At 37.6% G+C, this 27,680-nt stretch overlaps 1 protein-coding gene across 1 annotated transcript in view; it reads right to left on the bottom strand.

The window, feature by feature from the left end:
- The window catches only part of KCNK2 (potassium two pore domain channel subfamily K member 2), a gene marked incomplete at both ends in the record, with an annotated part of 107,487 nt that overhangs the window by 10,279 nt on the left and 69,528 nt on the right, over positions 1 to 27,680 (bottom strand). Inside the window, 3 exons of the mRNA XM_081312896.1 lie at positions 6,118 to 6,257; positions 16,885 to 17,071; positions 20,252 to 20,433. Coding sequence (XP_081169022.1) covers positions 6,118 to 6,257; positions 16,885 to 17,071; positions 20,252 to 20,433 — 509 coding nt within the window. The remainder of the gene's footprint in view (positions 1 to 6,117; positions 6,258 to 16,884; positions 17,072 to 20,251; positions 20,434 to 27,680) is intronic.

A 27,680-nucleotide genomic window follows, 5' to 3' on the forward strand; every position in this document is an offset into this window, starting at 1 on the left:
TTAATTTGCATTGATATTACGATCATTTTGGGGGCTGTCTGTGAGTTATTATGCTTTATCTCTTTTTATGGATTTTTTATTTGGGGGGGTTCTCTCCATTGGAGTAGGGCAGCTATAAGAAATCTGACAAACAGATAAATAAATAACAAACTAAACCTCATGAATATGTGATCTGAACAATAAGCATTATTTAATACATACATCATAGTTTAACAGATATATAGACAGAATGGAATGAGTAATAGTTTTAGTATAAAACAAATGTTCCCTTGAAGTAAAGGTATTTTATTGTATATGTGAGTCCATAGGATTCATGCAGATTATTTTTCATTTAGTTGTTCATTATATAGAATTATATATCCTTATAACGTTATTGCCATAAGTGGAAAATTAAGTACAATAAAAACAGGTAGGTACAAGCCATTCCAGAACAAGGTGAATTATCAAAGGCTTGAGAGGGCTTTAATATATTTTACTTCCTTTCCTGTAATGTCTTAATGTTATCAGCAATCCATTGTCTGAAGTTCTGTAATTTTTTTCCTTGATGTTTTGTCATTTGATGTTTTTTGTCAGTTGTTTAAAATTAAAACTTCCCATTATCCTCCTGAAACTACACTGAGCTAACTAGAAAGAATAGTTGTGTCACAATAGTCAGGCAGAAGACTAGAATAGAGAGTGTGCTGTCTTTACTTTCCAAAATAACTTTTCTCAATATCTCAGGGAGTGCTGAGTGTGCATCTATTTCAAAAACAGATGACTCAGATGGAGTCACTAGAAAGCAGGGTTCTTGTGCCAACTGGATACTTGGCTAGCAAAGTTGCTCCATTCCCATTTTGTAGATTGCCTAAAGAGGGATTTCTTCAAGCAGAAAATACAATATTCTTAGTGGCCTTTAATAAGTTTCTGGTCTTTTTTTTTTCTCCAATTCCCTATCCCCAATGCATTTAAGTGAGGGTGAATACCCCAGGAACCAAACTTAAGAAGCTCTGTAGTTTATAATCCATCTAAACGAGTATGAAGTTTTATAATGATTGAAGCTCATTATGCTTTTGGACCCAAAGTCACTTGGATGACTCCAGGTAGAATGTGTACCTGTATCCCACAGCTATCCTCATAAACAACCGTACTCTTCAGATATAGAATACCTGAAAACCATAATAATAATTTCATACCATGAAAGAAAAATATGTATCTATAGACCATAGCTATACTTTATAACAATCTATTCTTCTGGAATAGTCAAAATAAGGATTGTTTGCTTGCTTTTTTAACTTTTAAATAAGCCCTGTTTCATAGACTACATATTTAAATGCAAAGATAAAGTTATTTTGTCTTTCACCCTTTTTCGTATTCCAACAAAAAATCTTACAAAGTCTTTTCCCTTTCAAGCCCACTCCAAGCAAGCAGCAAGGGTTTTACAGATAACTAGATAACCTGTAAAAGGGACACGGTGGCTTAGTGGGTTAGGACGCTGAGCTTGTCGATCAGAAGGTCGGCAGTTTGGCGGGTCGAATCCCGAGTGCCGCGTAACAGAGTGAGTGCCTGTTACTTGTCCCAGCTTCTGCCAACCTAGCAGTTCGAAAGCACGTAAAAAATGCAAGTAGAAAAATAGGGACCACTACGGTGGGAAGGTAACAGCGTTCCGTGAGCCTTTGGCGTCTAGTCATGCCGGCCACATGACCACGGAGACGTCCTCGGACAAGCGCTGGCTCTTCGGCTTTGAAACGGAGATGAGCGCCGGCCCCTAGAGTTGGAAATGACTAGCACGCACTAACCTTAACCTTTACCTTTACCTTTAGATAACCTGTATTCTGTTGTGTTATGACCATGGGTGGCAAAAAAGCAGATCACATGACCACAGCAGCAGCCCAGCAGCGTAGCAGGAGCCGGTAGCACTGAAGCAGTCACAGCTTTCCCAAATTTCATTCCCGAGGGAGACATGGGTCCCATATTTGGGGCACATTCAATGAAATAAGATTTTTTTGAGGTACGTTGGTTCCAAATTATTGTTCTATGATGCACCATTTTGTCCAGTTAAAGATCATGACAACAAGTTTTAGTAATGTATAATGAGATGCAGTAGTTACTAGCAGATTAGCTTTGGAGAAACTCATGTTCAAATCCAGCCTCCCTCCCCCTTAGCGATGAATTTGAACCTAGTTGATTTAGCTGATGCTGAGCTTGTCAGTTGCAAAGCTGACAGCCTGGGTTTGAAACCCAAGCACTGGACAACAGGATGAGTTCCCATTACTTGCCCCAGCTCCTGCCCACCTAGCAGTTCGAAAGCATGCAAATGCAAGTAGATAAATCAGTACTACTTTGGTGGTAAGATAACAGCATTCTGTGCACCTTTGATGTATAGCCATGCTGGCCAAATGGCCATGGAAATGTCTTCAGACAATGCTGGCTCCCTCGGCTACGAAAAGGAGATGAACACCGTGCCCTAGATTCAGGCATGACTGGACAAGGAAGCCTTTACCTTAATCAGATTAAAATGGTCAGTGTCAAAATTAGATAGCAGGGATGCCATCGGAATTTAGTCTGACATCCCTTAAACATTTTTGTAACTCTATTTTATAAATCTTTGTGAAGGTGAATTTAGTAGTAAAATAGGTGCCCAGAAGTAGCAATATTGATGTCACTTGATATCTCTTGCCTCCCTTTTCCTTTCTCTATGGAATTAACCAACCTGTTTTGTGAAATTCATCTCTCTATGAAAGGGGTTCCCAACCCCTGGTCCATGGACTGGCAGCAGTCCGCAGCATGCCAGCAACCAATCCATGCAAAAAAGCAAAGCCCTCTCTGTGGGATGCAGGCAACACACAAAACCATGCTCCCTCCGGTCCACAGAAAAACGTTTCTCCATGGAACCAATCCCTGGTGGCCAAAAGGTTGGGGGGGGGCACTGTTTTATGAAATCAACTGAAAAATTCTCATTGATTATAGGGACTCATATCTGCACTGCCTATGATAATAAAAAGCAAAAATATCAAATAAAAGCAATAAAAAATAACAGAACACCATTAAAGCAAATAAAAATTCCATCAATAAAACCTCTCACCACCAATCCAAACATCTACACCAAAGACTACTCTAGATTTTTTTAAAAAACCCCCACTTTTTCCTGCTAATAGAAGGATGACCAAAAAAAAAAAGCTTGATCTCTCTTGACAGAAAATTCCAAAGCCTAGAAAAAGTAATTGAGTAGGCACTGTCTTGCATTGTCTCTGGATATATCTTTGATGGTGATAACGAAGGTCGTAAGGAAGAATATCATTTTTAAATAGCCTAATTTCAAGCCATATAGATCTTTACACATTATAATAACGCTTTGAATTTTGCAAAAGAAAGATAGGCAATGAATGGAGTCATGTATTTGCTGCAAGTAGTCAATAGGCTAGGACATTCTGGACCCATTGAAATTTCTGAACAATTTTGAAAGATAGATCCATATAAATCAATACTGCAATCCAAATGGGGTATGTGTCAGTATGACTATTTTATTATAAGACTGAAATTTTGTTTTGATTTTTCTTAAAATAGCCTGCAAAACATATCCGCTGGCAAAATAGTATCTCGGGAGAGCATTTCTCTTATTCAAGCATAGTACAATTGTTGTCTAAGTTACCTGCTGAGAGACAGAAAAAGGGAGAAACTACTGTCAGCCACTAACTCTATAATTATCTTCTAAAACTATAATCTCTTTCACAAATAATCAAAATACCGATTTGTGAGTCAGAGTCATATCAACTATTATTTTACAATTGATATATTTACATGTTCCTCAATAAATAAAGCAAAAACAAGCTGTGAACTTCACAGAAATGGCATGATTTTTGGAATGTCTTATTTCTACCTGTGCAGTTACTTATTTTAGTTATTTATTCAAATAATATGTAATACTATTTAGCTATAATGAAATACTGATGTCTATCACATGCTCTCTATATCTAGAAGTATAGAAGGTTCAGTCAAATACTACCCAGGCCGGTGCTTAAAAAAATATCACTAACATGAATTAGAACTAGATCTAATTTAGTGGCTGTCTTTCAGTTGAACCCATTTGTGAGGCTAATTAGTTCACAATATTGCAAAATGAAGTACAAAATGAAGTATACGGGTTGCAAACAAAACAAATTTTCAATAAAATGAAGCATTCAAGTGCTTCTGATATTTAAACTCATCCTAAATCATAAGCTTTGGTGATTTGCCTACCCAATATATGCTAAGTAAGTGGCAACCAAAGATTTTGAGGAATTCATTTGCTATGTGAAACTCCCTGATCCAGAGGTAATAGCTCGTGGTGCAGAGAAGATGATTTTGGCACTTACAGCACATTCTTGCCAGGACATTCTCATGATCAAATTTTAAAGCTTTGGATTTTCACAGGTCAAGGACTTCAAATTTATTGTTTATGCACATCTAATACTATTGTAGGGGGCAGAGCTCACTGATCAGCTAAGAGAGAGTTACAAATGTGTTCAAGGTATTTATACAGATAAAAAATACTTATACAGACAAAGATAAAATACTAGACCTCAGCAGCAACTGTCAGCATGATGAGAACTGCAAATGACACCCAGCTGAGTGACTGAGCCAGTCATTCTGTTTCAATCCAGCCCACCTCACCATGTTGCTGTTGTTGTTGTTGTGAACAAAATAGGAGGAGGGTGTATTGGATATGTCTTAATAATAATAATAAGGAAGTTGAAAGGGACCTGTGGTGGTTAGAGATTGGGAGTAGTAGTTCTACTCCTATCTTGGTAGATGGTTCCAGTCAGTAGTGATAGAGGAGGAGAAATCAATTTAGTGGCTCCTCCTTTGTACTGTACTTCAGGAATCAGTTTTCTCCCTGTTACTATATAAAGCCACTGAAAGATATTATTTAGCTATTCAAAATGATCCCAGACTGCTCTGAGGATGGTGCCAAAATCCTATTTCAGTGCTTGGAGATTTTAAGGTAGAGATGGGAGAGAAAAGGGTAATATTGAAAAGTAAAAAAAAATTGTACATTAGGATTTTCTTGTACACCTAGAAATTATTCTAGAGATGGAGGCACTGTCCATGAAGAAGCAGCTCCATGGCTTTAAGTTCTCTTGGACTCATAATTCCTGCTATAAGCCTTGGTGGAGGAGTGGGCTAATGCCTCCTTAAGTAACACCAGCTGCCTGCAATTAGTGCAGGTTCGAGTCCCACCAGGCTCAAGGTTGACTCAGCCTTCCATCCTTCCGAGGTAGGTAAAATGAGGACCCAGATTGTTGGGGGCAATTAAGCTGACTTTGTAATAATGCCACTTGGGGTGTGTGTGAAAGCCCTAATAAGCAGGCATATACATAGAATGAAGGCTACTGCTAAGCTTGTAAGCCACCCTGAGTCTTCGAAGAAGGGCGGGATATAAATGGAATTAAAATTAAAAAAATAAAATAAAAATAAGAGTAGGTAAAGACCATGCAGGGATGGATGAGAGTGATTAAATGCAGGTTTGATTGACGAGCTAGTTGTGGCTTTTCTGGGACAGGAGGACCTTGTAACATGTGCCCTTATCATTGCCATCATCGTACTCTATAGGGCCATATTTAGAAACAATCTGATAATTCTTTGGAACAAAATGCATCAACTCAGATGCTCACCAGCATCTTCCTACAGAAGTCAGTCTATTACAATTGTGGCAGAAGAAATAGATGATTGTTCCTGACTTTTGCAGGATTGGAGGGAGGTCAGACAATGGAAAGTGTTGTTTTTCAGTGGCAGTGCCAGAATGATCTCGGGTTGAGGTTAGATCCACACTTTCCTTGGATACCTTCCAGAAGATGTTAAACATCCAACATTTCCAAACACCATTTGGGTCATTATCTCTTTGTTTGAGTTTTATGGGTTTTCTTTTTTAAATTTTTTTTGGTATTTTTGTTTATTCTACTGGTAAGATACTCATTGTCCGTTGGATTGCAGTGAGGTAAAAAAACCTGAATCAATAATAATAATAAATACTGATACAAATAATACTTATGACACATAAATGTCCAATCTAGGCTATTTATGAGAATAGCAAGCGGCAAAACCCATTAAAATGTTACAGTATTAATAAAAAAATTTGCAAATTTCTTGGAAGGTCCTTACCTCTTCCTTGGTCTTTTTGGATATAACTCTTAGCCAATCACCAATCATGCTCAACACAGCAGCAAAATATGCAAGACCCACCAGAATCCAGAACCACACAACTGGTTTGTAAAAGTCAAAATATTCAATATCTGATCCCCCTAAAAAGAAATCAAATAAATATAGATTTGTATTGGATACCTATTACCAGTCATTTACATTTTTTTCCACTATTTATTAGTAGTTATTGACTCATAGGACACAGGTAAGACTGAAGTCAACTCAACATTAAATGAACAAATAGAATTATATCCCAAGCAAAGTTTAGAGCTTTAATGCAATTTCAGTGATAAAGATAACTTGTTCTTAAATCAATAGGTTTTTGAACATCATGCTAAACTGCGATTTGGTATTCCATGACTGTGCGCTCTCCTTTTTGGAAGCAAAAACATCTGCTTTGAAACAGAACACTTTCTCCATTAAACTGTCTTACCCAGAAGGATCTGCTCAAATTACCTTCTCCTTCTATAACAGCAAGGGCCAACCTATGATTTTACTTTTCATTTTTAATTTTCATGGAAATCAGCCTACTACAGTCATATTAACAATCTATGTTCTTACCCAGTTTCCCCCATCAACTCCAAACAACCACCCAACAAACCAGCAATGCCAAAAACCAATGACACCAATAAAAGGAGATCTGTGAACTTTCTAACAGCTCCCTCCAGTCAGCTGGTTCCAACCACTAATTCTACTACGGTAGAAATATAGGAATCCAGCAACCTTCCTCTTCCTAAACCTTCCATTTTTATTTTATTTAGGTACTTATATTGACAGAGTCTTCAAAGACTGGGAATTAACAGTAATTCTCCCAAATTTTAAGAAAGGAAGGGAAAGAGCTGCCAGCTAGTTATTAGCATAACAAACTGGTAAATATAGTTAGTAAGATTTACAATAGGCATTTATACTAAAAGGTGACAGGCTTGTTTCTCATGGAGACTATTCTCACTGATGAAAGATGGGCTTTGGAGAGAAAAGACACAAAATATGTAAAAAGATCATGCTTAACCATTAGGTAGAGAAGTATACAACAAACCATGGTTTCTTCTTCTTCTTCTTCTTCTACTACTACTACTACTACTACTACTACTACTACTAATAATAATAATAATAATAATAATAATAATAATAATAATGTTGGAAGGCACCTTGGAGGTCATCTAGTCCAACCCCCTCTCAGGCAGGAAACCCTATACCATTTCAGACAAATGGCTGTCTAGTCTCTTCTTAAAAACTTCCAGTGTTGGAGCATTCACAGCTTCTGGAGGCAGGTTGTTCCACTGATTAATTGTTCTAAATGTCAGGAAGTTTCTTCTTAGTTCTAGGTTGCTTCTCTCTTTGGTTAGTTTCCATCCGTTGCTTCTTGTCCTGCCTTCAGCCGCTTTGGGGAATAGCTTGACTCCCTCTTCTTTGTGGCAGCCCCTGAGATATTGGAACACTACTATCATATCACCACTCATCCTTCTCTTCATTAGACTAGACTAGACTTAATGTTGCTTTCATTGGTTTTAATGCCTACATTTCTTGGGAGAAAGTATAAGGAAAATTAAAGGTCGTATCAATTAACTGTCAACTGCTTCCTCTTAGATCTAAGAGCATGTGAATACTGCAGTTAGGGAAGGATGCAATGGATATTTTTCATATATAAGTATTAGTAAATTGAACAAGAGTGAATAAAACTCCATGAATCATCAAAACATCAATGGAGAAAGGTACAAAAGCAAGAAAAATGATGTAAGGATGGATCTTTTACTATATTGAAAACTCTAATAAAATATTCAATAATCATAATAAAATTATTGAAGAAGTATTGAGACTCTTGAAAGAGTGCAGAGAAGAGCAACAAAGATGATTAGGGGCCTGGAGGTAAAACTTATGATTGGTTGTAGGAAATGGGTATAGTCTAGTTCAGGGGTAGGCAACCTTGGCTCCCAGAAGTCCACGAGTCATAAAAGAGCCAAGGTTGCCTACCCCCTGGTCTAGTTTAATGAAGAAAAGGACTAGGGGTGACATGATAGCAGTGTTCCAATATTTGAGGGGCTGCCACAAAGAAGTGGGGGTCAAGCTATTTTCTAATTTTCTAAAGCACCAGAAGGCAAGACAACAATGGATGGAAACTAGTCAAGGAGAGAACTAACCCAGAACTAAGGAGAAATTTCCTAACAGTGAGAAAAGTTCACCAGTAGAACAACTTGTCTCCAGAAGTTGTAGGTGCTCCTTCATTGGAGGCTTTTAAGAAAAGACTGGACAGCTATTTTTCTGAAATGGTGTAGGCTTTCCTGCTTGACCAGGAGGTTGACTAAAAGACTTCCAAGGTCCCTTCCAACTCTCTTTTTCTGTTACCATCATCTTCATTCCTTGGATCAGCATTTCTCTACCTCCACAACTTTAAGATGTGTGGATTTGAAGTTAAAGGCCACACATTTTAAAGTCGCTGAAGTTGAGAAACATTGCCTTGGATAAACAGAAAGCTATTTTGTATGCTGCTCAGAACACAGAAGAGAATTCAGAAACCCTTGTCCTTCCACAGCAGGGGAACCAGTTACATTATATTCCAGCTGTGATTAAGCTTTCTATCATCATATTTGGCAAAATATTTGGAACTTATCATAGGTATAAGCCTGCTGTCTACCAAGATGGTGGCTTACTGTGATAAATTATAGTAAAATTTCCTTAAATATACTACAGTAGATAAGAATCCCATCTGCAATACAGACCACAACCTAAATAAGGTGAAGGTAAGGAAATAAAATACTTCAGGGCCTGCAAGCACACAAGGCTCCCTGTGCTGACTCTCTCGTTGTTTAGACTGGTAGTCAACAATTCTTAATGTGTGGGGTAGGACTACAATATCTGGCTGGTGAAATACATGGCATGACACAGCACAGTTTTTGGGAGGCAGGCGATGGAATGTGAGGTTGTGTGGAAGGGAGCACTTTGAGGTGATACCCTTGAGAACTCAGGCCTGCTGCTGGAAGAAAGGGCTGTGTGGCCACCCCTTTTTCCTGGTTGTCCCAACTTCCTGCAGCCCAGAGGTGGAGCTTAATATCTAAGCCCTCTCATTGAGAGGCCTCATCTAAAAAGGGGCCAAGAGAGCTCAGATCCTGCCTTGAACATAGCTCATTTATTCTTGTGGTTCAGTATCCTTCTCTCTGAAATTCTTAAGGTTGACAGAAAGAAGATTTCTGTTTCTTTTTAAATAACAGAATAACAGAATTGGAAGGGACCTTTGAGGTCTTCTAGTCCAATCCCCTGTTCAGGCAGGAAACCCTGTACCATTTCATACAAATGTTTGCCCAGTCTCTTCTTAAAAACTTCCAGTGATGGAGCATTCACAACTTCTGGAGGCAAGTCTTTCCACTGATTAATTGTTCTAACTGTCAGGGAATTTCTCCTTAGTTCTAGGTTGATTCTCTCCTTGATTAGTTTCCATCCATTGTTTCTTGTCCTGCCTTCAGGTGCTTTGGAGAATAGCTTGACTCTTTATTTAGTAATAATTTACTTTAGTAATCCTTTTAGTCATCATTTACTCTGTCTCTTTAGCATTTAGCTTTTCCCCCCACTAAGCATTTTAGAAATTTAGTGTTTAATTCACACTGTATTCAGGTCCACTATGTTTTAATTTCATTGTAATTTGTTTACCTTTTTTCTTTCCTTGCATCCCAAAACTTTTGTTATCTAAGTAACTCTGACAAACGATGACTAAAATGTAAAATTTATTATTTCCTACATTACATTTATGATTGATGCCTGTTTCTGGATTTTCTGTGTCATCTAGTAATAAAGCAACTCACTCCAATGATTGAAGCACAAAATACGGGTACTCTTCAAATTATGACTGGTTGCTTTGTGACTGTTCAAAGTTAAGATGAACCACTCAGAACCCAGTTCCAAATTTTTTATGGACACGGACACACACCCCAGTCGTATGATTGCATTTCAGATGCTCAGCAACCAGCTCTCATTTACAGCCATTTGTAGCATCTTGCAATCACCTGACTCATTGTTTCTGCCAAAACCCAGTTGTAAGCCGCCCTGAGTCTTCAGAGAAGGGCGGGATATAAATGGAATTAAAATAAAAAATAAATAAAATAAAACTTCCAGTTTTCAACAAAAATGCTTGCTAGCATTTTTGCTAATAGGGTTTCTTAATGACCACAGAAGAGAAAGGTCATAAGATTGAATCTGTCACGTGATGATCCACTTTGCAATCATTACGACTGAGAACCATAATAGACAGATTCCACTAAAGACATAAGATGAGGACTTCCTGTATTTTTGGCATTTCATGGCAACATGAGGTAAAAGCTCTCATGCATGTTTAATAGTACTTTCAATTACAAGTTAAGCAATTTCATTCATTCCAGTGAATTAGTGAAATTGCTAAAATCTTCCTCTTAATATTCCAGGCCACTGCTCCAGTCCTCAGCCAGTGGGCAATCCTGTCATCAGCACCAACATATTAAACCTAAGAGGCAGTCTACTGACACTAATAATGGATGTATTTAAATCTGGCAGGGCATAAATGCTGTAACAAATAAATAAATAAAGCAGAAGCATTATAAACAGAATGCATCAGACTATCAAATAAAATCTTGGAAATGCAAACAAAACATTTAGTCTGCTATCAACAGTAGCCAAAACCTGCTTGGCAACCTGATCCTATATTTTAGAGGTGATTGTACTATTTTCCAGCAAAGGCACCAGATTCAAAGATCAGTTCAACTAAACACTGATTTCCACTTCACACTTCTGTTTATCTAGGGAACAATCAGAGACTGAAAATCAGAAAGATATGATAGAGATACTGTAGATAAAACTTTTTATTTGAGTTCATTCCGATTCCTATTTTCTTGTACTTTCTGTCATCTCCCATAAATTGTTAGCGGGCTGGGGGGGGAAGTGGAAGTAAGCAATTGGCAGGTAGAGGGCAGAGTTGAGCCAGAGGGGAAGGGGTGACAGGGTTGACAGAAAGCAGAGGTGTGAGAACCAGCTTGTTCCAGTCTTCCAGGCTGCAGAGCCTGGCAAAGGAATACGAACTGCACCATCCGAGCGGGTTCCCAAAAGACCCATATGGCACACCATTGGATGAAGACAAACCGGTCAAGGGAGGAGGGCTGGGGAGAAGGGGAAAATCTGTAACTCTTTGTGATGGAACATTAGTTCTAGCCTGCTTCAGCTGCAACCACTAATCCTTAGTAAAAGAGCTATCACTTCAATGAAATGGAGTTGAGGGACTTCCTTTCCTAAGGACCTAGTTGGAACCAACCTGACGCTTTCTCCCTTTATCCATGAATTGAAAGTATTTTTTTTTACTATAAACATAGTAAAATGATATACGTTTTTGATGCTACCTTGCAATATATGGGAAAGTACACTCGAGTTTGGGAAGTGCCAATTAGACAGTTCTTATAAACAATCCAAGTATATTATACTGTTATAGCAAATATAGGTAATGTTGTTGTTAGCTGCGAAGTCGTGTCCGACCCATCGCGACCCTATGGACAACGTTCCTCCAGGCCTTCCTGTCCTCTACCACCTTCTGGAGTCCATTTAAGCTCACGCCTACCTCATTCTCTGTCGTCCACTTCTTCTCTTGCCCTCAATCTTTCCCAGCATTAGGCTCTTCTCCAGTGAGTCCTTCCTTCTCATTAGGTGGCCAAAGTATTTTCAGGATCTGGCCTTCTAAAGAGCAGTCAGGGTTGATCTCCTCTAGGACTGACCGGTTTGATCGCCTTGCAGTCCAAGGGACTCGCAGGAGTCTTCTCCAGCACCATAGTTCAAAGGCCTCAATTCTTTAGCGCTCAGCCTTTCTTATGGTCCAACTTTCACTGCCATACATTGCAACTGGGAAGACCATAGCCTTGACTATACGCACTTTTGTTGGCAGGGTGATGTCTCTGCTTTTTAATGTGCTGTCTAGATTTGCCATGGCTTTCCTCCCAATAAGCTAGGCCAGACTAAGAAACCAATGCCATATAGGTAGGTAAGGACTATGTTTAGTGTAACAGGTACAGTAATAGGCTCTTGCAATTCAGAATGCGATTCCCTCTCTCTCTCTCTCTCTCTGTCTTTGTGTGAACCCTGGAGAGTGTCTCATCTGAGACATTTTCTCAAGGTATTTTCCTTCCTCAGGCTCAAGTCCTGCTTATCTGACCTTCTGTTTTGGCAGTGGCTCTTCCTCCTGTCTTTCAAGCAATTCCCTTTGCCTTTTACAGATAAACTCTTAGGTTTATACAACAATGTGTAAATTCTTCTACAATGATTTCAGATATTTAATATTTTTTTTACAAAACACATATTAATAGTAGATGAAATCATTGTTTAAAGTTATCCAAATTCTTTATTTGTCTTAAATTAAAAGCTGACACACAAAATAGAAATAGAAATAATGTTAGCATCCCAAATAAGTAATGTAATTGATTTGAAAGGAACAATTTAAAACTTTGATCATAATTTTTTTTAATGTAAATGTCTTTTGAATTCTTCATATACCAGTCTTTGAACCTGATTGTACTCATGCATAACTCATTATTCATCCAAGGTCTATGTCCTACAAAAGCTCCAATTTATATAATTTGTATTTGATACTTTCATTTCCATTATTTGCAGAATAATATTTCAAAATGGTTCATGTTTTGCAAAATTAATTAAAATAAAACACAGCTACAAATTTATGGGATGAACACGGTCTTGGTTAACTTGGATTGTAATCTAAATTAGAAACTGGACCAAAGAACATCCTTAATGCTCTCTCTCTCTCTCTCTCTCTCTCTGTGTGTGTGTGTGTGTGTGTGTTTGTGTGTGTGTGTGTGTGTGTGTGTGTAGCTGGCTTGCAGAAGGGAAGGTTACAAGTCACTCAGGCAAGTCTCTCTCACCTAGTAGCAGCTTACCCCCCCAACCCAAAAACATTTCCATTTACCAGTATAAGTGCACACCCTTCCCCACCTGCCAGCAGCCACACCTGGACCCAAAATCATTTGTGTATGCTACTGAACAGCCTGCCTGATTGTGAGGTGCCTGAGATTTGCCAGCTTCCCCAATGTGGGAAGGAAGTTGTGAGGAGGTCCTCACTTAATGATCCTAATTCTCATTTAACAAGAGCAACAGGGATTGCCATGATGGCCATAGGTAAGCAATGTGACATGCTTTGTGACCACATAGCTTAGTACAGAAATTCTTGTCCCAATTACCTTCATCTAGTGAGGACTTCCTTTAAAAAGTGTCATGACACAGTAAATCTGCTCACATGGAAAGAGTCTTGTCCTACTAAATGAGTTACAGCAGAGCGGCTTCTATTAATATGGAGCAGAAGGCATAAGCTCGCCACTAATGACAACTTCTTGTTAACTCCCACTTTGTATACTTTGACTTGATACAGGAAACCAAAGTTTTCTTGGTGACACCAAACCTTTAGCCAGTGCTTTATTTCTAGAATTCTTTTTTGCCCTCAATGGGGGTTGGCCTTTCGTGGGGAGTACTAATGAGAACACTACTTGTGCTCCTAGCTCCTTAACTTTATTGCCTAGTTGCTTATAATCTCTCAATATTGAGCCTTGGTGGAGCAGTGGGCTAATGCCTCCTTAAGTAACACCAGCTGCCTGCAATTAGTGCAGGTTCGCATCCCACCAGGCTCAAGGTTGACTCAGCCTTCCATCCTTCCGAGGTAGGTAAAATGAGGACCCAGATTGTTGGGGGCAATTAAGCTGATTTTGTAATAATGCCGCTTGGGGGTGTGTGAAAGCCCTAATAAGCAGGCATATACATAGAATGAAGGCTACTGCTAAGCTTGTAAGCCACCCTGAGTCTTCGGAGAAGGGCGGGATATAAATGGAATTAAAATAATAATAAAAAAATAAATACTCAAGTTCTTTGTTGTGTCATTCGTCCCAATGTGAAGGAGGAGGAAAGGGTAGTGATCTGGGGGCCTAACTCTGACTTTAAACCTAGACTGGCTGATGAATCTGCAACAAGCTCAAACCTTTAGACTCCACCCAACTGTTCTTCTGCATGCTGCTTTGATTTGGAACTATTGTAAGTCAAACTTGATGAACTTGGGGAGGGGGGGGGAATCTATCTCTGAACTGGGAGTGCATGTGTTTGCAAGTCTTTTTGGTGAAGCAAATAAAACCACCCCTTCTTTGAATTGTGGGTGTTTGGCCTGGAACAAAATTATTTTAGGTTTCTTTCTTCCATAAAAAGACATTATATTTACACCAGCAATTCAAGTTATAATTTATTTTTCTCTCTCATAGGTTAAAAATTACACTATAGTAAATCTGAGATTTCTCATTCTAATGTCCCTAAAATTTTGCTGTTGTTTTTAATTACACAGAGGACTGAAGCCTAAACTTTTTTCTATTTTCTCCCACTCTCTTTTTAAAACACTTGGGAATTTGAAATACAGTATTGGAAGTTACAATTTTGACTTCAGTGGTGTTGTCTAAGGTAGTTCTGTCTAGTTCACGATAACTAATCTTTTCTAAGATAGAGCATTTCTTCCCCTTAGCCTGGATGAGCAACAGGAAGCAACCTGTTAGTTGGTTTAGAAGGAGGAAGGGACAACAGCAAAGACCCCTGTCAATACCTTAGACATTAAGCATATGACAGGGTGTTTGCCCTGCCTGCAGGCATGAGAAAGAGACGGAGCAACCTCCCTTGCTGTGAGAAACCATCTCTAAGCATGTTGGGCTCCAAATCCCACCTTCTGTCATTTGAGTGTGGGTTAGGATGCTGAGCTTGTCGATCAGAAGGTTGGCAGTTTGGCGGGTCGAATCCTGAGTGCCATGTAACAGAATGAGCGCCTGTTACTCGTCCCAGCTCCTGCCAACCTAGCAGTTCGAAAGCACGTAAAAATGCAAGTAGAAAAATAGGGACTATTATGGTGGGAAGGTAACAGCGTTCCGTGCGCCTTTGGCGTCTAGTCATGCCGGCCACATGACCACGGAGATGTCCTCGGACAAGCGCTGGCTCTTCAACTTTGAAACGGAGATGAGCACCGGCCCCTAGAGTCAGAAACGACTAGCATGCATGTGCGGGGGAACCTTTACCTTTACCTTTACTTCCTTCTCTACTTGGGAACTGGTTCTTCTTGAATCCTTCCTCCTTTCCTCCTTTCCTCCCTCCCTCCCATCCATCCTTCTATTTCAAAAGATGGCAAGGTACAGCAAAAAGAAGAAACAACAATTAATAGCACAGATGCACAGAAGCTATACTAATCACTGTGCTTTTCTTTAAAGTAATGAAAAATATAAAAACTGTGAGAGCTGCAGGGACAAATTACTATATTAATGGATAATGGTAGAGACTACTAATGTACTTGGTGCTCCAGTTTCAGTTAAGTGGCCTTTGGTACATAATCTTCTTACTACAAACATAACCAGGATATACATTTTAGTGTATAAAAACAAGACAAAAATAATGTTCTTGCTCTGAAAAAGACATCAGTTTTAAAGCAAGTGCAACTAGGTCCATTTTCCTATAATACATATTAATGCATGAAAGTCACTGACATTTTCAAAATAGGTATAGAACCCAGTGTATATCTGGCACCTTTATACATAGGAAAAAGTAACGTTCAGACTAGAAAAAAATATGTTACTGAGGCCATTTTCATCTTACAAACTAAATATGTTTTATATTCAAATATAAATATAAAATATAACAGCACACCATATCCAGACATACAAATACTGGCTTTTATGATCTATCCCATATATATTAATAACAAGGCATGAGTATGAGGCCAATTCTCAAGCTTATATTTTTTTCTCTGCCTTCTGTAAGCAGCTCATATGGCAACAACATTCACTTTTGCAAATCGATTGATTATGTGTCATCTTGTATAATATGTAGTAACAGCATGAAAATAAATCTGCATAAATAAGAGAATTGCTGGAGGTAAGAATTGTCAATTGAACACAGACAGGTAGGAAAACTGAAGAAGCCATGTAGATAGATCCATACATCTATGTATAGTATGGATCTATCTATGCACAGTGTTATTTACAAGATTGTTACACTACCATGCAGATGTGATACACTCTTATAAACCACAAATTATATAGACATCCTAATTTTTTCTAACTTGAATATTTAACAGAATCTTAGTTTATCTTAGTTTCCAGACAGGAGTTGCAAGAGAGTGCCCACAAACATGAAATTCCCAGATAACAGCTGCATATTGAATGAGAAAACTATTATGAAATTTCCATGTTATTTCATAATATTTTGTGAAATTTCAGAATGCCAATGTCTGCTAAGAGATCTTGGGGATGAGAGCAATGAAAACTTATAAGATTTAGGGATTTTTCAAGATATTGTCCATTTTTAATGCTTGGATATTGACCTGTATCCATCATTTAGGCATATACAAGAGCACCTAAAAACCTGATGGTCCTTTATTTAAACTGCTTTAAAGTTAATTCATTAATTGAATGTTACTCTTTCTCATGGGAAATGTTTGGTAAACTTGAAGCAACTTTAAGATTTGGGACATAAATAGATATTTGAATGTAGCAAGTATGTTGCACTCAAAAAGTCTCTATTTCAATTCTAACTGGGAGACCTAGAGAAAACACCAGTCTGGTACACTGGGGAAAAATACTGCTAGATCAATACTGGGCTTAGTGGAAGTGTCCCTTGCAACAATATACACTGAGAAGGCATTTATATACATAATAAAGGTATATGGTTTATTTTTCCATACAGAACTTGGTATAACATTACCTGCGACGTAATCACCAAATCCAATTGTTGTTAAGGTGATAACTACAAAATAAATTGCATCTAATGTATTCCAGCCTTCTATGTGCTTGAAAATGACTGCCGGAAGAGCAACAAACAGAACGCAGCCAAATAGTATGAATATTATTGTTGATATTATGCGGATCTTTGTCTGACTCACATTCCATTTCTGTGGTAAGAAGAAAGAATAAACACAGGGGATGGAAGAAGAGAGAGAAAGGGTTTATTATTATTTATTATTATTTATTATTATTATCCATTATTAGTAAAGTAATATTATTTCATGTAGGTATATATAGGTATGCATTTATAAAATGGGTAAATCTTTTTACTAAAACCTGGGTGAAACCATCTTTTAAATCAAAATAGATGGCTAAACAGTTCTAATAGTATGATCAAAGGGTGACAGAATAGTTTAAAGCCATTGCAAAATCACAAGTTAAAAAAAAAGGTTTTTCAACATTTCTCTGTAAAGTATTTATAGCAGATATGCAGTGGATCTATAGAAATATTTTATCACTATCAAACCCACCAAGTATACATGGAATTGTTTATGGTGAAAACAAAATACAGTAGATGGGTAAGTCTTCATACAAGCATTGATCATGAACTTTGTCTGCTCCCATGGATATTTATCTAGGAGAATGTAATTGCTATCAATGGGATTCAGTGCCAAGTAACTGTCCATAAAATTACAACCATGTGCAGTGAATAAATGGGAGCAGAGGGAAGCTAAATTTCAAATTTATTCTCATTCTCTTTCATGTACTTTATAGAAACTTCAAGATTCATCATGTCAACAAACTTCTGCAAATAGGCAGAAAAGAGAAAGGAAAAAAAAACAGTGGATAGGTGATATAAATAATATTTAAATGAATATTTATTTGAGTGCATTTCACTACAGATTGTTAATAATAATCTACCGTTCTTCAATAGTTCCTTCAAAAAAGGAAGGATTCTCCCAATAAAAAGTAGAAAATTTTCTGATAACAAAAATACAAAATTGTACGTCATACAAAATGTTCATACTTTTTTCATGATGGCAAAAGTTGGAGTAATTACATAAAATACTCTAATCTGATTTCAATACATTTTGTATTCAAGTAATTTATTTCCACTGATAATTGTTGTACTGAATATGAGTCACAGAGTGTTCTTCATTGTAACATAGAACTTAGAATCACAGGGCTGGAAGGGACCTCAGAGGTCTTCTAGTCCAACCCCCTACTCAGAGCAGGAGACCTTATATCATCCCAATCTGTTTTTGAAAATCTCCCGTGCTGGTGCATCCACAGCTCCAGGAGGCAAGTTATTCCATTAATTAATTGTTCTCCCTGTGAGAAAAATTCTCCTTATTTCTAGGTTCGTGTCCCACCAGGCTCAAGGTTGACTCAGCCTTCCATCCTTCCGAGGTAGGTAAAATGAGGACCCAGATTGTTGGGGGCAATTAAGCTGACTTTGTAATAATGCCGCTTGGGGGTGTGTGTGAAAGCCCTAATAAGCAGGCATATACATAGAATGAAGGCTACTGCTAAGCTTGTAAGCCGCCCTGAGTCTTCGGAGAAGGGCGGGATATAAATGGAATTAAAATAAAAAATAAAAAATAAATAAAAAATAACAAGCTTCTATCTATTACTTGTTTTATTGAACTGTTGATAGTTTATTTAGGAAAATGTCATAAATTTGAAACAGGATATTAAATACAGGTCAAAAAGCTGAAAGGGTTTCTCCTTCTAAGGGAAGACCTGAAAAGAGTGTACCTGTAAAATGCAAAAACAGGACACTATTTCAAATACAGCAAACATTTACCAAGAGATTTTTTGAGGGAAATCCCAACAACTCTCTGCCTGATTAAGAGAATCACATTGTGCCCACAGCACAAAATTCTGTCTCATAGATTTAAGCTACCTTCACAGACATACTCTTTAGGATCTCTTAATAGTATTATAATTGGTGTAGGACCAATAACGATAGCAATAGCACTTAGACTTAAACAGTACTCCATAGTGCTTTACAGTACTCTCTGAGCAGTTTACAATATAAGCATTATTTGCATATTGCCCCCAACAATCTGTATCCTCATTTTACCAACCTCAGAAGAATGAAAGGCTGAGTCAAACTTGAGCCGGTCAAGATCAAAACTCCTAGCTGTGGGCAGAGTTAATCTGCAATATTGCATTCTAACCCTATGCCACCAGAGCTCATAAAACCAACTGGTGTACATGATCTCTATCATCATATGTTTGCTCTAGGAAAATCTTTGTATCTCTCAAATGGACGTAAGCCATGTAGAAGTTCAGTAACTATCACTGATTTGTGTTTTGCCTGAAGAGAACGTGGAAACTGTACAGGTAGTTCTCGACTTATGACCACCATCGAGCCCAAAATTTCCATTGCTAAGCAAGACAGCTTTTAAATGAGTTTTGCACAATTTCACGACCTTTCTTGCCACAGTTGTTAAGTGAATAATTGCAGTTATTAAGTTAGTAACGTGGTTATTAAGTGAATTTGGGATCCTCATTGACTTTGCTTGTCAGAAGGTCGCAAAAAGTGATCACATAACCCCGGGATACTACAACCATCATAAATACATGTCAGTTGCCAAGCTCGCTTTCAGTGTGGCTTGCCTCCTGAAATACAGACTCCTGGATGTCAACCATATATTTACTATGCTCTTGGCACAATATAGAAATATTTTCCCATTGCTTTCTCAATATGTTTTCAGGTTTTTTCCATCTAGCGTACAGCCCAGGTTATTCTCTGAATGTCTCCCATACAAGAGCTAACCAAACTGGAATGTCTTAGGTCAAACTAGATGTTTAGACAAACGAATATAATTTAGGGCCCTCAATTTATTTGCTTGATTTGAAGAGTAGTTGGGAAGCTCTGTTAAATTCAAGACCAGTGAAAATATTAGCCCTCTGTTTTTTTTCTTGTGATCTAAATCACATCCTTCTATCCCAACTATTACCATTTCTACAGACTTGTATATATAAGCCATGTTGGCTTAAATGTCTATTTGGACACATGGACACACAACTCCTGATGCTAAATAAGAGGTCATTTAGAGGTGAAAGGCTGTTAGTGAACAATTAAATGCTTCTTCTCTTTTTCCATCAATGTTTTTAGTATTAAAGTGGACAAGGACAAAGATGAATAAGAAAGAGAACATGTATTTGCATGCAACACTGAATTTATTTTAAAACTAAAGATAATACAATATGCACAGTTTACTTTATGCCAGACTTTTAACCAAGAATACATGACCAAAATCAAATATCTGTAATAAAATATTTTCAAAATTACAGAACTAAATCATATTTCAGAACAATGTATGTAGCATACTCACGACAAATGTGTCTTCTACTTTGGCGATCCCTTTCCCAAATATGGTCCCTAGTTGATCTCCAACTCCAGCCAACAGAAAACCAAAGAGAGGGATTCCCAGTAAGGCATAGATGATACAGAATATTTTTCCACCTTCTGTACGTGGTGAGATGTTCCCAAATCCTAAATTACAAACAACTTGAGCTGTTGATAAATCAGTTAAAGGCATTAAATTACACATCTAATTAGCACTGCAGATAAGGACACTTTTAAAATGTTCCATAGGAATATACGATCCCATTAATTAACAGATTAATACAGAGATTCTACACTAATTGGATTGCTAAATTTATCTCAAATTGAACTGCATTGGGGATTCTTCAAAGAATCAGTCTTTTTAAAGCAGGTGAAACAAATAGTGGAAAGACTCCATTATTCTCTTCAAGATGCAATATCTATACAGATTAATTCACAAATATATTCAATTCATTTCAGAGATAAAATGTTCTTATAAGTAATTTTCAGTATTATACTGAAAACTCAGTGTTACTAAATAATGTATAGATTGGTAGCTATTGTATAAAATAAGTTTCTGGTACCACGTACCACACTATTTCAAATTCTCTTTTTCCAGTGACCACTCAGCCTGACTATAAGATTTAAAACTTTAATTGCATATAGCAAAAGCACTTAGACTTGTATACCGCTTCATAGTGCTATACAGCCCTCTCTAAGCGGCTTACAGAGTCAGCATATTGCCCCCAACAATCTGGGTCCTCATTTTACTGACCTCAGAAAGATGGAAGGCTGAGTCAACCTTGCACTGGTGAGGATCGAACCTCTGGCAGTTAGCAGAATTAGTCTGCAATACTGCATTCTAACCACTGCACCACTCTGGCTCTTCATATATACTAGATGATCACCTTCCAATCTTATATTCTATTTTCGTCCCCAAAATTGTTGTACAAATGACTGCATATCTCTTATCTATAAATGATATGACTTAAGACTGAAGCAAGATTTCAAGGTCAATAATGTATCTTTTCATATATTCCTGCCACCCTCCAAACTTCCAAGCTTATTGAACTCTTAAGGCATTTTAATTTTAAAAAGAACATACAGCTAGCATGTTGCAAAGGCCTGTCTCAGACATAACCTGTATTTCCAACAATACTTCTCACCTCCAGATAGATTTCAGAGGCAGACTTAGAAAATAAATTATTGGAACTTCCTGTCCAATGCTTTGTATGCCTTCTGGATCTAGGTCTTTTATGTGGCCAAATCTATACAGCAACTATTTTGTGAGAGTGCTCACAATATATCCTCAAACTGCAAATATCCCCCCTGGGCCCCCCCCCTAAAATTTAGGGAATCACAGAGTTTTTGGATCAAAATTATCATATATGATCTTGGTATCGTGCTTACATCCATCTCCGTTGTAACTTTTTAAACTGGAAACAGCAATAATCTATAATCCTTTTCTTTCCGTTTATCTTCAGTTGTTATATTAATCAAATCGGTTAAAGTGGTACTTTGCCTTCACTATATAATCATATAGAGTGTTACTGAGGTTGTTATCTGGTACTGTTGTTTGCTTTAACTTTTGTAAATGATTTTGTTTCTTTCATTTTGCAAACATGGTTTTATGATTTGAACTTCATTTAGCACCTATCCAGAATTTGCTGATTGAGCAGTTAGTCTACTCAGTCAGCAAATGCTGGATAAGTGCTAACTGAAGTTCAAACCCATTTTTGGCTACACAGTATATACAGTAGTCTGTTTAATTTGGTGTGGTCCATCTCATAAAGTCTAAAATTCCTTTAGATTGGTATTTATTGTAAATATTGGATTTTTTTTGACAAAAGTGTATTAGTTGGATGGAAACTAATCAAGGAGAGAAGCAACCTAGAACTAAGGAGAAACTTCCTGACATTTAGAACAATTAACCAGTGGGACAACTTGCCTCCAGAAGCGGTGAATGCTCCAACACTAGAAGTTTTTAAGAAAAGACTGGACAGCCATTTGTCTGAAATGGTACAGGGTTTCCTGCCTGAGCAGGGGGTGGACTAGATGACCTCCAAGGTCCCTTCCAACTTTATTGTTGTTGTTGTTGTTGTCATTTTGTCTCCTGGTTCAATGCATAAACCAAGTCCAAATTTTTTGATTATTGTAGATGCTATTTTATTACCATTCTTGGCATTCCAATCTCCTATAATTGACACGTCTTTCTTTGTTTTTATGTTGATACAGTGCCACAACCTTCCATGAAACTGTTCAACTTCCACCTCCCCTTCATCTGAGGTAGAAGCATAAACCAATTTGTAGACTGGCGTCACCTAAGCTTGAATTTTCTATCATTTTTAGTTGTATCCAACTACCAAATTATTTTTTTTATTAACAATGATGGCTCTTCCATTTCTTCTGTAATGTTCTTGTCCACAATATATCTGATGCTTCTGCAATGTGAAGCCACCATTTCATCTATTTCAGTTCACTACTTCTGTTCTGACAGCATTAGGTTTATCTTGGTTCATGATTCTGATATTCCTTGTACCAATGGTGTGTTTATTTTGGCAACAATGAACTTTCTTTTTGCCTCTGGCCAGAGTAGTTCACTCAACACCTTCTGATCTCGAGATGATATCTTCTATTATCATGCTGACATTGAACTGGTTATGAATGTCAATTCGCTTTTCTTGGCGAATTGGGTTTTCATTTCTTTATTTAGTAGATCCTATTTACTCTGGTTCCTTCTCTACTATCTGCTAGGATGGATGGCAATGCTGGAAATGTACTTAGCTAACAGAGTAGCTGATGGCATAACTGGGATGCCCAAGCTCCTTGACTACCACAAAGTAACAATCTACGAAGGAGTGCCTATTTGCACCTGAATATAGCTATTGCCTATTTATGATACAGGGCTTTAAATGGGATATTGGGCTCATTGCCCTCTGGTTTCATTAATAAGTTAAAAACAGCAATAGGAAAATTGTTAGAATAACAATATGATACCACATTAAAATAAACTAAAGGTTGGCAGTAGAACTGTTATCTAGAGAACTGTTGGATTTTCCTTCAGGCAAGACAGCAGAGCAACCTGCCTGAGATTTTGTTGGTTTATTAATTAATTTTTTATGCTGCCCATCTTCCCTACAAGGTGACTCTTACAAGTTATAAAACAAGTAAAAATAATTAAAATATTAAAAAATAAAGACTACACAGATTAAAATATTAAAAACTGTACTAAATCCAACACTAAAATAGTGTCCCCAAAGAAATACATTGTTTCCCTATGCCTATTCTTGAATCCGTAACCTTTCTTTGAGGCCTGCCATTCTGTCGGGAGGGGAGATGTTTGGGGATGCTCTGACTGTCCTGCTATTGTGCCCTTCCCCCGGGGGATGGAATGTATCACCCTTATCTGAGAGATGGTTGAGCTTGGAGCCAGAAGGAAATGAAAGAGAGAGAGAGAGAGACCTTGAAAGAACGTGCCAAAGAACCCAGTTACCAAAACACAATGCCACCTGTGGATTAGCTGGCATTCAAATGAACACTGGGGCTCTGGGGGAAGAGTATTGAATATTGCTTTTAATATACTGCTTTTGCAGGTTTTCCTCAGACCTCGCCTTGTTTTCCCTGCTATCACTTGCCCCTAACAAAAGTTCCTTTTGAGACAATGCCTGCTTTCTTGGGTGGCTTAGCTGAGGTAGGTCCTTACAGAGAGCTAAGAGGCAGACGGGACAAGGATGAAGTCTTCTTACCCTGTCAGCCACCTCTAGTAGTAAGCACCCACCCTCAGGGCTCCAGGTCCACCAGCAAAGCCAGGCTTTAATACCCTTCCGGAAGGCCAAAAGGGAGAAGGCAGCTCTCACTTTCAGTAATAGAATGTTCCACAGTGGAAAAGGCTCTTCTCCTTGACCCCGCCTGCTTCAAATTTCTTAGCAGATGAGATCTGCAGCAGACTTGTCCCATTGTGGACAGATGGCACCTCAGATGCCTTGGACCCCTTGCCATGTAGGGCTTTAAGGGTAACAATCAACACTTTGAATTGGATCCAGAAGTCAACTGCTGGGCAATGCAGCTTGCACACATTGTTATAGGTACAGTCCTAGGAGCTCCCTGCAGCTTCTGAAAAGTCTTGAAGAGTAGCCTCATGGATTGTAGGAATGCAGCCAAGAGATGACTGGGGCATGAGTGACCATGCATTGGGTCTCAGGATCCAGGTAAGGGCACAACTGGTGCACAATGCGAACTTGCACAAAGGCCTTCCTAGCCACAACTGCCACTTGCTTTTTGAGCAGGAGTTGTGGGTGCAGGAGGTCCTATGAGAGAGATGCTTTCCTTTATACCTTAAACTAAAAAGGAGATTTGACTCAATGGCCCAAATGGCCACTTTCAACTCCATTGTATTATTTTTGAAACCATGATATAAAGAAGAAGGTTAATAACTGAAAAAGTAATATTTAGGAAAACCATTATAACTAATGAACATGTACCCAGCAATGATGAATATGAAAGAACTTAAGACTCAGTGCCACACTTACATATTAATTGTATCAATAGATAGAATATCCCATGACAATTTTTATTTGGGAGAGAATGTAAGTGGTCACACTTACGTATTAATTGCATCAATAAATAGAATATTCCATGATAATTTTTATTTGGGAAAGAATATTATCGTATAATGATCTACTTTTAATTCAATTTGTTATTCAGATGGTTTTCTTCAAGAAGAAGAAGAAGAAGAAGAAGAAGAAGAAGAAGAAGAAGAAGAAGAAGAAGAAGAAGAAGAAGAAGAAGAAGAAGAAGAAGAAGAAGAAGAAGAAGAAGAAGAAGAAGAAGTTGGAAGGGACCTTGGAGATCATCTAGTCCAACCCCCTGCTCAGGCAGGAAACCCTATACCATTTCAGACAAGTGGCTGGCCAGTCTCCTCTTAAAAACTTCCAGTGTTGGAGCATTCACCACTTCTACAGGCAGGTTGTTCCACTGGTTAATTGTTCTAACTGTCAGGAAGTTTCTCCTTAGTTCTAGGTTGCTTTTCTCCTTGACTAGTTTCCATCCGTTGCTTCTTGTCCTGCTTTCAGGTGCTTTGGAGAATAGCCTGACTCCCTCTTCTTTGTGGCAGCCCCTGAGATATTGGAACACTACTATCATGTCACCCCTCACCCTTCTCTTCATTAAACTACACATACCCAATTCCAGCAACCGTTTACCCTTTTACAAAAATCTAAGTATCAGTTTACAGGGAACTTTATTTTTTTATTTTATTTTTTTGCATTGGAACATTTTAAACAGTATTCATGTGCCACTAGGTTTTGGAAGAACATTCAGAAATTGATCTGCAGAAATTTTTCATTTTCATTATTTCATATAATTGGCTCTTTTTCAATATACATTATTTAATTTTCCGCAAGTGGACCTAATGTGATTTCAAGGAAAGGGGGCAGAAACTGGTGTCAGCAGCTCATATAGCAACAGTAGTCTTTCCTAGAAATCAGGATTAACAATATTTCCTAGAATTGCAGCCTGAAGTGAGGAGCAGTGATCCTTAGTCAGTCTTGTCAAACAAAGGACTGCTTTTTGGTTGCATAACAGGTAAAAAGTGTTTAAATGAACATGAATACAATAAAATCTAACCTCATTTTTTATTTAAAACAAGCTGGAATAAAGCATATCCTATGTCTGACTTAAATCAATTTTTAGTATGTTTTAAGTATTATAAATTTTTATACTTCAGCTCTTTATTTATCCAGTTACATTAGAGTAGCTCCATGGTGTGATATTATGTTATTGTAAAATAGGAAAATGCCCTCATATATTTTACACATTTGGGCAAGTGTTGGTATGAGGCTACTTTAGAAAAATATGTATGAAGATGCTTACTTTGATTTATTGATATTACATATTATCTTACACTGCAATAGCCAAGCTATTCTCCAAAGCACCTGAAAGCAGGACAAGAAGCAACAGATGGAAACTAGTCAAGGAGAGAAGCAACCTAGAACTAAGGAGAAACTTCCTGACAGTTAGAACAATTAACCAGTGGAACAACCTGCCTCCAGAAGTGGTGAATGCTCCAACACTGGAAGTTTTTAAGAAGAGACTGGACAGCCATTTGTCTGAAATGGTATAGGGTTTCCTGCCTGAGCAGGGGGTTGGACTAGATGACCTCCAAGGTCCCTTCCAACTTCTTCTTCTTCTTCTTCTTCTTCTTCTTCTTCTTCTTATTATTATTATTATTATTATTATTATTATTATTATTATTATTATTATTATTATTATTATTATTTATTATTATTATTATTATTATTATTATTATTATTATTATTATTATTATTATTCCCAAGTATAGTATATGGAGGTGCCATTAACTTTAATAAAAGACTTGAGGAATCTTGAACCATGATCCAGAGATCCAGCTACAGGTTCTCCTTGACTTACAACCACAATTGAGCCCAAAATTTATGTTGCTAAGTGAGACACTTGTTAAGTGAGTTTTGTCTCATTTTATGACCTTTCTTGCCACAGTTGTTAAGTGAATTACTGCAGTTGTTAAATCAGTCACACAGTTGTTACGTGAATCTGGCTTCCCCATTTACTTTGCTTGTCAGAAGGTCACAAGAAGTGATCACGTGACCCTGGGCCACTGCAAATGTCATAAATATGAGTCAGTTGCAAAGTATCTGAATTTTGTTCACGTGACCATGGGGATGCTGCAATGGTCATAAGTGTGGAAAATGGTCATAAGTCACTTTTTTCAGTGCCATTATAACTTCAAATGGTCTCTAAATTAACTGTTGTAAATTGATTATCTGTATAAGGTCTTTTTGTTGGGGTTACTCTTAGCTGGATGAGAGAGCTGGTGATTTATTTGCTACTCATGTTGCTGACTAGAAGGAGATCATAACAGAGACATGAATGTGGTGTTCTGCTACTTGGCTTGGGAGAACTTACCATATCTAAAATTCCCTGTGATTACAGACAACTGCCAAATGTATTATACATCACCTGATTATATTATTTCAATTATTCATGTCTTCTGAATGATAAGTATTTATTTTAGTCATCCAACATCTCCAGATAATATTTCTTATCAGAGACCATTCAGAAATATTTCCCCATTCTTATTAATCTCCTACTATATCTTTGTGATTGGTTAACTGCTTCTCAGTATATCCAGTACAGAATTTTAGGAAACAGTGTTATCCAAAGTATTTCTTGAGATAGGCAGGGACTCTCTAATGACTTTATTAGGAGTCTCATATGTGGCCTGCAGAAATGATCACTAGATGAATATAAAAAGGCATATAAAACTAACTCTTGCTGACATCTGCTGGTCTTTGAGATTTTTGCAAAGTCTGATAATTCTACATTTTTCAAAGACTACTTGCATTAGAGTATTTGGCAGTGGCATTCATTGTGAGTCCTGTCAAAAAATGAGGTAGGTG

Source organism: Vipera berus (assembly GCF_964194415.1).
Source record: "Vipera berus genome assembly, chromosome: 1".
NCBI lineage: Eukaryota > Metazoa > Chordata > Lepidosauria > Squamata > Viperidae > Vipera > Vipera berus.